The sequence below is a fragment of the Amblyomma mixtum genome, chromosome 2, assembly GCF_055824585.1.
Source record: "Amblyomma mixtum isolate Tamu chromosome 2, ASM5582458v1, whole genome shotgun sequence".
Taxonomy (NCBI): Eukaryota; Metazoa; Arthropoda; class Arachnida; order Ixodida; family Ixodidae; genus Amblyomma; species Amblyomma mixtum.
The window spans coordinates 117,582,451-117,595,281 of record NC_143013.1 but is presented as its reverse complement, the minus strand read 5'-3'; the positions used below and the strand labels follow the sequence as shown (position 1 = coordinate 117,595,281).

At 44.7% G+C, this 12,831-nt stretch overlaps 1 protein-coding gene across 1 annotated transcript in view; it reads right to left on the bottom strand.

Moving 5' to 3' along the window:
- Positions 1-204: 204 nt before the first annotated feature.
- LOC149360704 (uncharacterized) overlaps positions 205-12,831 on the bottom strand; it is a 30,012-nt gene continuing 17,385 nt past the window's right edge. The window contains exons 6-9 of the mRNA XM_089567896.1: positions 10,299-10,574; positions 6,872-7,016; positions 4,121-4,393; positions 205-347 (exon numbers count right to left, since the gene is read on the bottom strand). Of these exons, the coding sequence (XP_089424022.1) occupies positions 205-347; positions 4,121-4,393; positions 6,872-7,016; positions 10,299-10,574 (837 nt within the window). The remainder of the gene's footprint in view (positions 348-4,120; positions 4,394-6,871; positions 7,017-10,298; positions 10,575-12,831) is intronic.

The window sequence follows — 12,831 nt, the reverse complement described above, 5'->3', positions numbered from 1 at the left end:
TCCTAATTTCTATTACATGTGCATCAACCCCGAAGAAGCAGAAGAAATTGTCATTGCGCTTGGTGTTATTGTGCAGCCCAGTGCGATTATTATCACTGATTCACAGGCATCCTGTAGTAACTTCAATACAGGTCAGCCCTGCGAAACAGACAACACAATTCTAAGGCATAACATAAGAAGATTGGAACAGTAACCGTATCACAACTACTGTTCGTCGGCCGATAATGCGCTTCTAGCCGCGCATGCTTGTGCCAGTGCGGTGCGGCTGACTTTTCCGCTGTCCGTTTTCGGTAGCGAATCGAAAAAAAAGACGCCTCCGTAGAGCTGTTTGTGGGCGGCCAGGTTATCTGCAAGGAATGAAAAAAATTACATAAACGATGCGTTACGACGACATGATCGTGTTTTGCAGTGAACCTGCCAGGAGATAAATGGAAGATGGAAACAGTATTTTGGCATAGCTGGGACTTTTTGTTTTCCAAATATAATGTTGTGGTATCAATGTGATGCCGATGTTTTGGATGCTGCTAAACTGCACTTATGCTCTCGTTACCACTCGAGGTTAAGCAACATGCGCTCGGCGACGACCCCCATACTTATTTAGTTGGGTCCGTAGGGCCTCAGCATCATAGTTGGAAGCCGTCATCTCACCCCAGTGTGTTGTGTTAAAAACATTAAACGTTTTAAGGACTGCTAAATGTTGCCGCAATGCTAGTAAATAATCTGAGATTTGATGCTACCTTTTGCTTTCACATGCCCAGCAATTCTGGACAAAACCAGTTTTCAGCAGGAAACCCTTTATGAAGGCAATTTTTTCGGATAATCTAAGATTTTACTATAACAATCAATATATCCGCAGATCTCCCGACGCCAGTCTTGTATTTTTTATTAATGTTTTTGCAATCGTCATATAAAGGAATATAACGAATATGGACTATAACGGAGCCCATGTGTGGAATGAACTCCCAAATGAAGCAAAATAAAAAAATTTCTCCATCTTTAAAACATGTTTTCTTAATTTTCATGGAAATGTAGGAATGAAGGAGATTGTGTGATTTGATTTAGACAGTTTGTTTACACTGACTGTGTTGTGAGCTAATCGACCATACAGCACAGTTTTGTAGCTCAGCTCTTCAACTTTTCTTGTTAATTACCGTATTTTCCGGTGCATAAGACACGGTTTTTTTTTTTTTCAAAAATCTTGCTGGTGCGTCCTATACAAGGGTGCGTCTTATATTCGAATTTTCCGTTTTTTTTTTGCGAGTTCAGAAGTTACTCAGGTTCATGTTCAAGCTTTTTTCACCGAAAAAGTATTACTACCAATAACGCGGTTGTAACATGGTTAATACTTCAATACGGAGACCGCCGTGCGCAACTTTTTTAGGTGAACTTTATCATGAAACGGCGGGGTTGACCACTTCCGGGATCTTAAACACGCGGCCATTTCGGAGGCCCCAAGCAAAGGTAATGTGAAATGCCAAAAGGTGGCGACAGTCGCGCTTCTCGGCATTGTCAAGACAAACCAAGAGAAGCCGATGTTTTTTTTTTGTCACCCTTTGCAAGTACGTAGTGCGAAGAGAATACTTCAGACGTGTTGTCTTTTCGATAGCGCATCGGAAGATGAAGACTTTGAAGGTTTTATGTAAAAATAAATTGTTATGGACGTAAAGAGAGTTCTTTCGCTTTTTTTTTTCTTTTGTGCTAGAACGTGGGCTGGTATGGCGTGAGTGTTGCCTTTTTCGATCACTTAGCGTTGCTTAACTTCTCACACGGACGGTGCATTTTGCGATGGTCGCATAAGCATGTTTAATTAAGCCTCACTAGCCTAACTGGGTAAATTGGGGTGCGTCTTATACACGGGTGCGTCTTATGTACCAATTTTTTCAATGACAGCCTGCATATATGGCGGGTGCGTCTTATACAAGGGTGCGTCTTGTACACCGGAAAATACGGTACTGAAGTACGCTGTGATTGTGTCCTCTGATCATAAGGGCTGCAAGTATAACTGTGCTTGTTTAGCATGTCGACCTATTACTAGCCCTAAAGGCTATAGGTCCAACCAACTGTGTGTATACTGGCTTCGGAAATTAATAATAAAAAAGAAAAAAAAGCGCTCCCCGTTGGTTTTTTTTATGGCAGTCTGAACTGTTCGATGCAATCAATGTAAACACTTTAAAAGAAAAATTTCTCTACATACCAAAAGAAAGGACCATTGTACTCAGTATTTCTGTAGTCGGGTACTACCTAAGCCTGCCGTGAAGCTCCGCCAACATTCAGGACCGCCGCACAGAATTCTTCCCTGATAAAAAAGTAGTCCGTAGTTAAAACTTCTCTAGTTACCTAAACACGAAACTAAGCACAAGTAAAAAATTATAAGCTCGAGAATTTTGACACCGGACTCGTTTAATAAAATCAAACATTAAAAAGCCGATTTCGTCTGCTGTTGTGATTGACTAGCGGAGTAATACAGAACGCCGCGCACTATGGCCCAGTGTTGGCAACTGCTCTCTTTAAGTTGTATCCTACTGTATAAGAGTATCTTACAATTTCCAAATTTTTCAAAATTTTTGTCCGAGAATATTGCACATGCAATTGCTTGCGCGCAAAAAAAGTAAAAAACAATGGAAAGGAATGACAAATCCAAAATGTGAGCTAGGCGATGGCTAGTGTAGTATATGCATGCTGTACAGACGTGTAAGTACGTTCTGCCCGTTGGTGCACAATCGACAACTGTAGCAAAGTAATGTAAGGCACTGGAGACGGGCAGTGACTACAGAATCAAAAAAATGAGTTGAAACCTTTGTACCGGCTCCAATGTCGAAGTGTTGTTCACAACTGCGTACAATCTTTATGACTAGCGTTGCAATTGGGGGTGTTGGTACCTCATACTCTTGGAAATTGTTCTTTTATTATTCAACAATCGCAACTCATGCCTTGGCATAAGCTGATAGTATGAATAAATAAAAAAAATAACTGAGCACACACAAGACACGACACGAAAGGGGACACACACACAGGCGCGCATTTCTGTGTTCCCTTTCATATCCCGCCTTGTGTGTGCGCAGTTATTTTTTAAGCCTTTGACAATACTGATGTGCAGACGCCCTAAGTAACAACGAAGCAAGGCATAACTCTGACTAACGTACGTGTTAGCAAGGAGCGAGATAATGACTGTAAAAGTAAAGGATTGTTTTGTATAGAGGATCCTTTGTGAAGTCACGTCCTTTTTCAACATTGGTCATGTCTGCATTACGACTACCCCCCCCCCCCCCCCTTCCAAACCCTCCGAGGTTTTGGGGAAAATACCAGTATAACTCGGAAACTGACCTGTAAAAAAGATTGTGCATTCATAATGTTGAAATCTTTGGCTGTGATCCACGAGGAACTAAGTATTAAAGGGACACTTATGTTACCCTGGCCTCCCCCCTGTCGCAGCCCCTTCAAAGCCTTTGTTCATTACACACCCCCCGGATATAAGTTTTTCCACTATAGCAGCTTAACGAATCAAGATTCACCTCCCTCCCCTTCCTGACACGCATCCCCCCTCACACCACTTTCGTTCCCCCACCCGGGGCCTTCCTCCTCGGAGCGAAGGCCCTGCCAATGATGAACGCTTTGCCCAGACGAAGACAAGTCTTCTTGTCGAAACGTTGGCTCAAGCAACCTGAGGTTTTCCCCTCCCTTGTTCATTTTGTGATCGCCAAGGACCATCTACCACACCCTTTCTCTACCATGGAGTCCTGTATCTCAGAGTTATTTATGACGAAATACTGCACAGGTTAATCGATTTTGACACCTGGATCTCGCTGTCATACAGTTTCGGTTCAAATATTTTGGATCTATTTCACTCTTTCTAATTGGCTCAGCCGTTGCCACATCCTTGCTAGTCGGCGCCGAAAATAGTAATCACAGAAAGGCAACAGAAAGGGATTTTCAGCTTGTTGGCCGGATTTGTTGCGGATTTCGACCTCTACTTGCAGTATAATTTCCTCACAAGAAATACGCTGCTCAGCATTTGGGCGTTCAATGCCTTTGACAGTTATGTGGAATGATCCTCAGCAAATAAAAATAGAAAGTGCAATCGTTCACTAATGCGCGCACAAAATTCCGCACTGCTTCAAACCTGCGATGGTGGCCTTGATCTTCCTGGCGAGATGTGCATTGTCCCACTTGCTCCCACAGCGGTCCTTGAGCGCCACAGCAGCAGCGGGGGCCTCTCCGTACTTAGCATGGGGTAAGCCAATTACGGCTACTTCGGATATGCAACCTGAGTGTTCCTGGAGAATCAGTTCTTCAAGCTCCGCGGGTACAACTTGGTTGTCCATGCACTTTACCAATTCTTTCAGTCTCTGGACGATGTAAAGGCGGCCGTCTTCGTCGTAGTATCCCGCGTCCCCTGCATTGGGTCATTGCACAAGAGTGAGAAACGAGCATTGCTCCCGATGATTTCAAGTGTGACGACGTTGTTTTCAGTGCCTGAAAAACTGACGATGCAGGTCAATATACTCGACAGTGCGGAAATGAGAGATTTAGCGCATGGGAAAGATCTGTGCTTTGTTTCCCCTTCCAAAAATTACTTTAGACAGACTAGAGACTGTCCATAACCTTTTGTCTATAAAGTCTATAGACTCTCTATAGAGAAACTTTATAAACTAGCTTATAGGCAATACATATGATTTAGAGTCTATAGGCAATCTATAGATCTATAGCCATACACTTTTAATAGACCTTCTTCTATAGACAGTCTATTGGTTATGAATAGACAAAAGAAAATATCTATAGGAAGGCAACAGAGTCGATAAGAAGTCTATAGGCAGTCTATAGACCATTTTTATTTCGTTTGCGATCGCTCTTTATTTTTAACATGGGCTGTTAGTGGAGGGAGCAGAATGTCATTGCATTCAAAATTCAGTCAACCGCACCTAAGTGTCATCAAAAGTGGAATAAGCTCACTTGAAAACTTGGCTTTATGCAGAAGTTACCTTTGTTTTGAAAGTTTATAGTGTGAATGGTAACTATTCAATAATTTTAACGCCTTAAAGGCCCCGTTTTTCAGAAAATCCGCTGTCGGCTTTGTCGGCGTTGTGAGCGAAAAATCACGAGCGTGGCTCTGGCAGGTGCTGCCCTCAGAGAGCGACCTAGGAGGCAGAGGGGCCACCTAGGTCACGTGACCCTGCGACGTTATCACAACGCGCCCACCAGAGAGTCAGAAAACTGTCCACTGTGGCAGGTGGCCGTTAAATTAATTATTGGTTGCTCGGAAAGTGCAACCTGGGCTCTACAAGGCCCTCCACTGGGAGCACCTTCCATCGCAGGGCAGTGGCGCAACGCTTAACCGCTGTACCACTGCGCCAGCAGAGGTATGAGGACTCCCAGGGATCTCTGAATGCAAAGTAGAGAATGACCTTCCGCATGTACGGGACTTTACCCATTACACGATCGCGTCATACTCTTAAGTCGGAGCCATGGGAGAAGCTTAAGTATCTCCTCCAGTGTTCAGCGTGGTTTTGAGACATCGTCGCTTAACCCTGGGCGTTTGTTTATATTCCAAAGGCGTCGTTATGGTGACTATTAATGCAGCCACCATAGCGCCGTCGAAACGAACAGTGGCTCTTCTTGACCCATTTAATTCAGAAAGCAGTTGAAGGAACCCAGAAGAGGGGTTGAAAGAGCGCCAGTAACGATGGCGAAGTATGCTTTGTTAGAGCTACTTACTCATGATGATGAATTTTTTGTGGCGCAAGGGCACCTGGAGCCAAAGAGCGCCATGGCACAAGGTTTCTTCTTCTACCGAAGGTGGGGTCAAAGACCCATTTCCCAACCATTTCACCCTAAAGAAGCCGAGCACCAGACAGATCACTGTGTAGCTTACGGCGGCATCGCCCTCTTCAACGGAGCGCTCGTATCCTGCATCTATTACTCTGTATAGCACAAATCATTCGCAAAGCAAGACAGTACTATAAAATCTATCGGCGTCAACTGGCAAAGCACAGGGTTAATTGGAGATACATGGGAGAGGCCTTTGCCCTGCAGTGGGCGTGGTCAGGCTGATGATGATGAATATATATTCTACCGGACACTATGCGCAGTGGAGTGCGGAGATTATAAGATTAGGTCTTTTTTTGCTGTTTGTGGTGACTATTCTGTTTTGTATCACAAGCAATTGGCGCTCTTCCGGACACACGCAGCTACACAGCTCTCAACTGTGTGGAATCTGACGCAGTCAGATATTCAGTTCTCTTTTTCATGATTTCTGAGAATCGCGGAACGAAGTCACTAATCCTTCTTGACGACCATACCTTAGTGTGCAACTGCGCAGACATCCTGATCATCATCACCAGCCTGACTACACTCACTGCAGAGCAAAAGCCTCTCCCATCTCTCTCCAGTTAACATTGTCCTGCGCCAGCTGCAGCCATTCTATCCTAAAAAAACCTCTTAATCTCATCCGTCCACCTCACTTCTGTCGCCCCCTGCTACGCTTGCCTTCTTTTGGAGTTACCGTTATGGACCATCGGTTGTCTTGCCTTCGCATAAAATGCCCTGCCCAAGCCCATTTCTTCCTCTTCATTTCGACTAGGGTGTCATTTACTCGCGCTTGTTGCCTGACCGGTAAGTATCGGTGAGAACCGGTGAGTACCGGTAAGATACAGCTGTTGTAGAGTTTTCTCTTGAGGGATATCGGCAAACTGCCACTCATGACCTGAGGGAACCTGCTAAGTGCGCTTCACACCATTCTTATTCTTCTAGTTATTTCACACTCGTGATTCGGATCTCTGGTCACGACCTGCCCAGTACACGTATTTCCTTGCAACTTCCTCGCTACCAATAGTAAAATATTAAGATCATCGCTCCACCAAAATTCGCAGCCCACCTGACTTGCACCAGCCCTCCTCGTCGAAGAGCGCGGCAGTTTCCTTCGGCCTCTTGTGGTACTCTTTCATCATCGTTGGTGTGCGGAAGCACACCTCGCCAGTCTTGTTGGGGCCCAGTCTTTTCCGCGTCACCACGTCAACAACCTGCGGTGGATTTAGGTCACAGCTGTGGTGAAAGATGGCTCTTCGATGACAGCAGTGCGAATAGCTTGATATCAAAATTACGAAATAAACTTGGCCTCACTGTGAAGACCAAATAGCCGAGAAGACCTTCCTTCCGTCAGGACATAACTTTATCAAACGATAAGCCGCTTCAAGGAGGGCTTCTACGATGACCTTCGGTGATCTGTTCAGCGGTGTTTATGTGTTGTAAGGGCCCCTAGTTACAGAAGCCTTTCTTCCTGCCGTTACCAAACTGGTGACTTTGGTATGACGGCATAAGCCTCATGTGATAGCCTTTGTAAGGAACGAATCTGAGCACGCTTCCTTTGGGACATTAGACTCGCCGTGCAAGACTACATTCCTTTATTTTGACATTCGCGTTGGCCAACTTTACCAGCCTAGTATTCTGGATCCAAGTACTCGTGCTGCTATTTAAATTTCTTCTGGCACAGCAAGTTACGTAAATGCTATGACATATTCAAAATTTGTTGACGTCGACCTGACCATGTTTCGCGTGTACTGCGCGAGAACCTGCAGGCCCCTCATTACAGCTGCATTATATACGGGATGAGAGGAAAGGGAAAGCCTGAGTGACAGGCAGCAACAATGGGGTGGTGGGGTTTTACAGGAAAGAAACACCGTGCAGTAGTCGATTCTACAGATAAATGTAAACAAAGTATACAAGAAAACAAAAGGAGAAGGGTGAAGTTATGAGGGAAAGAGAGTGTTGTGGTTGTAGGTGTGTCCGAAGCGAAAGCCTTTTATAGCTCATGGGTGGTGTTGACGGAATGTGTCAAGCTTTCACCAATCCATAGCCAATCCACAATCCAATCTTTAGCCATACAACAAGTCAATCAATATTCCAATCGATATTTCAACAAGCCAAACCATATTCTACAATCCAATCGATAATCCAAAAAGGCAAGAATTGTCAATGTCGAAGAAGAAAAGAGAATACCGCCTAGGCGGGAATCGAACCCAGACCTGTGGCGTGCGAGATGGGGGCGATTCCGCTGCGCAGCAACTTTTTTCTTGCTTACTGCATGGAAGTACACCCACATTGACAGGCTTCAAGTACGACTTAACCAGGTCACATCACGCAACCCATCATACACAATCACACCAGCATCCACTCTCACTTTGTCAGCGGATCAAAATTCCAGGAGACACACGCATGCTTCGAGGAAAGGAAGCCATGGGCAGGCGGTTGATCCTACGCACATTCAACCCCCCCCCCTCATCCCACCATCTTTTTAAGCACGGTATTTATTATAATGAAGCAATTATCTATGTACATGAACTATGCCCAAACCATGAAGAAAACAGTTGCAAATCAACACAACTGCGCCACACGGACGGACGGATCGGAGCGCCCCCTTTGGAACGGGGTGCAGCTTTTCTTTATTTTTTTTTTCAACAGTGTTGTCAATTCTCATTAAGATTCGCGATCATCTTTACCTACGGTTTCCTACACTTCTAACCTTACGCCACATCTCTGCTTTTCAGCCACCAATACTCCAATCACTTTTTGCTAACTTCCACTGCAGATTTATTTACATGACCATTGGCATCTGGCATCGGCTGCCAGAAGAGGCATGGCCAGCGTTTCGTGAAGTGTGCCACCAACGTGGTCTACGAAATTCCGTTATCCTGCGGAAAATCCTATATTGGACAGACGGGACGATGCGTGAATGACCGACTTAGGGAACACGCAAAAGATATTGAAAATAATGAAGGCCAGCGACTTGTTGAGCACTGTAGGGCTTGCAACAATTGCAAACCACGGTTCTGGGAGGTGAGGATTTTGGGCAGAGGTAAACATCAGACGGCTCGTGAAATTCTGGAAGCCTTTCATATAAAAAAATGCGGGTCTGAGCTGTGTTAGTGACACTTCTGTTTTTCTGTATCAAGCTGAGCAAAAATTTTTGTCGCACCTAGCGTGATAAGATTGATGCATGGTGTGTCTGGGTGCCTTGTACGCGTGCGCATGCGCTGGGAGGGCTATAGATTTCGTATGCTGACGCTTGATTAAACAGTTGGAGTAAGCGCCCGTGTTGTTGTCTTTCTTGTGTTGTGTCGTTGCGCTAAAAATCCTTTATTTTGACATGACCATTGTTATCTTTAAACCCTAGGGCCTCAGGAAGAGTGACTGTGCCTGCATCGACATCCGGATGGATACCATCACATTTGATTATGAGGTGTTCAATTGTTTCCACAGATCTACCACACACTGCACATGTGTCATCTTCTTCGTCAAATTTCTTTTTGTAGCTGCGTGTTCTAAGACACCCTGACCTAGCTTCAAAAAGTAGGGCACTTCCTCTTGAGTTATCATAGAAAATTCTTTCCTGATCTGCCTTTTCCAGTATCGATATAGTTCTACACTATGTTTCTTTTCGATTGAATTAATCCAATCTTTAACTTCCGCGTTTTTAACCTGTCGATTAATGCTCGTCGTTAACCTGTCGTTTAATGGCAAGTCGTAGCGCCATCATGCGGCACCCACTGAAAAAACCCCTTGCAATGTACGACGCTGGCCCAGTACATGGCGCCATAATGCAAGCACAAATTCTTTCGCATTAAAGGGAAGCTGAAACGGTTTTTTGAGAATTAGAGGTTATTCAAGAATTCGAATACATCAAGCTTCTAGATGAACCGTGCAAAGTATTTTTGCCCCAGCATTAAAAATGGTGACATAATCGTCGATTAAAACCGCGACTATGTTAGGCTTCTCCTCACTACGTTGGAAGAGTGCGAGGAAACTCGGCAGTGACGTCATTGTTGCCGGAATTTCAATGCACGCTGCTTACGCCTACATGCTGCTGTGCGTCGTCAGATGGCGCCAAACAATGTATTGTGAGCTTCAATGGCGTCGGTTTTCTTCCATGGAATAACCGTTTCTTCGCTGGAAACGTAGTGCCGTCATACGTGACGTCATTATCGGGGCCTCTGCCCGTCGCTGTGCGCTTCAGAGAAGCCGAGCGCCGACGACGACTTTATTCGGCGATTACGCCACCATTTCAAATGCTAGAGCAAAATGATTTCGCAGACTTCACCAGCACATTTCTCACATTCGGCAACCTAAAACTCATTGAATTCTAAAACCGCTTCAGTTGCCATTTAACGCCCGTAAGTTGTCTTAAGTGCCTCCTTGAATTTTTTTGGAATGCGCTTTTCGTACGCCATCTGCTTTCCCAACACCAAAAGCAGAGGACACCGCATGGAAGTGGGGTTTTCGTGCTATTACGTATAACGTGTGGCCACCTTTATCTCCGACCACGGAGAGGGAAAACCGACGTCGGCTCCTCTGACCCCTTGTAGGGAAGGTGAGGTGATGTAGCCCATGGACTCGGTCATGCCGTAGGCGTTTGTCACGCTCTCGACGTCACTGAAGGCGGCCAGCACGGCGCTGCGGGCGGCGTCCGTGAATACGCTGCCGCAGACACCGATGCGGCGGACGCCTGCGAGGCGGTTGCCCGTCTGCCGCATTTCGGCCACCAGAGAAATCAAGCGCGTCCCCATGAACCACATAGCTGTTACCTGGAAAGAAAGGAAACATGTTAACCTCCGCCAATTATGGTGCAAAGCAAGAAAAAAAAATGATGTTAGGAGGAGAAAAATGCATGCGGAGGAACTTTACATTGTACCTGTACATATTAACGGTACTATCACATTGATAAAAGAGTTTATTAGAACAAAAACATTTATTAGAACAATAAAGAAGACAAAGTGAGTCAGGTGGGAAGATGTACTACTGCAATTTTGCAGAGCCAATAAAACAATAGAGCACCAAATGGAATTGCCCCCCCCTCTCCCCTTAGCTTCTGTTCTGATTTTAAGGGAAAGCAAAAGTGACTAAGCGAAGTATGGAGAGGCCAAACTAACAGATAAGAACCAGTGAAGTGGAATTCGGTAGCCTTGCTGTTGCTGCGTTAGCAGTATAGCGTTCTTCGTGAAAACATCTGTAATGTGTGTGTGTGGGGGGGGGGGGGGGGGGGGGGGGTGCGTGCGTGCGTGTACGGATGAGTGTTGTGTGTGCATCAATGTCACCAGCCAGTCGTAGACTACTAAAGTGAAGTATTCTTCATTAACTCTTATCCCCAACTGTTTCCAAACCGGGCCTCTGAATACCTCCTGTAAGCAGGCGGTGAACAGCATTGACGAGATCGTGTCTCCCTGCCTGGCATCCTTCCTTACTGGAATTTTATTGCTGACTTTATGAAAGGCTATGGTAGTTGTGAGGCCGTTATGGATATCTTCCGGTATCTCTGCATAAGGCTTTTCTGCACACTGATTCCGCAATACCTGCATGGCTGCAGTGGTTTCAACTGAGTCATATAATTTCTCGCAATTTATGAAAGCTATACATAGTAGCTCGTTATATTCTACACATTTCTCCTCATTGAGATTGTGAATAGAGTCTGTTGTTAAGTATCCTTTACGAAAGCCTGCATGATCATTTGATTGAATGAAGTCTGAGGTTGTCTTGACTATGAGCGATTACGCTAGTAAATAGCGGATAGGCAATGGAGGCCAACTTAGGTCTCAAACTGTAGAATACCTTAAAGAAGCATAAAGTCTTTCCGACCGAAATCAAGATAATAGGCTCTCTGGAGGTGTTGCAATTCTTATCCAGACCGGTGTTGCAACCAACGAAACCAAGCTTAAAACAAAGTATGACGCTGTTGCAGTCACCGTTATTCACTTTAAAACAATCACAATATGTTCTATATATCTCGAGCCACACCAAACAGTTACACTTCACGAATTATAGGCACTTTTAGAGCAGTTGCCAGAGCTATATCTGGTAGTTGGGGATTCTAACGTTCACTCCGGTTTTTGGAGACGTGCGCAAACTGATACTAGGGGTCGTATTATAGAAGATTTTTTTCTGCCAAATAAAGTGTGCCGTCTTCATACAGGCAAAACACATACTGTTCTCCAAGTAGCTGCATAGACGTCTTTTAGTTCACTGTGTTTTTTTATGGATTTTAAATAGGGTGTCTTTAACAACTTCTACGGAAGCGATCGCCTACTTGTATTGACCAACTAGACATCATCACCATCACAAACAAACTACGCCGTTAGAAGCTCCACATAGCTGACTGGGAGCTGGGACTGGACTGGGCATGCCTAGCTATTCATCATTCCTCGGGAGTGGTTCGACAGAACCACAGGGTGTGGTATAACAATGTAGAGAAGCGAAAAAAAAGCGAGAGCAAGTGCACGACGGATTCGTTGTAATGCTGACAAAGTTTTCTGGCAAAACTAGATCGTCCGTAAATAGTTCAATCACATCCAAAAAAATGTGCCACCAAGTTCGTAAGATAGATGGCAACTTCTCCCCTTTCACAATTCCTTTTCTTACGGCCTCTCGTACACAAACAAATACAGAGGAACAAGCAGACATATTAAGTGAACATTTCTCAAGTGTATCCAGTTCTTCACACAACACAGAATCATTTTTAAAATACATAAACACAGCTGAGAGACACGGACTTCCAACAAGTGGTCCCACAGGCGAACCATTCAATAGACTAATTACAATCCAAAAAATGAACAGTTCTGTCTGTAAGCAAACAGTATGTTCGCCAGATGAAATACATTACGAAATGCTGGCCCATCATTCTGAACCTTCTGTTGAAGCTCTTTTCAAATTTTTTTAACAAAATATGGACACTAGGAAAAATTCCGGAATCTTGGAAAAAAAACCATTATAGTGCCATTCCTGAAACATAAAAATTAGCCAGGATCCCCTTGTAGTTACAGACCAATAGTTCTTACCAGCTGCCTAGCC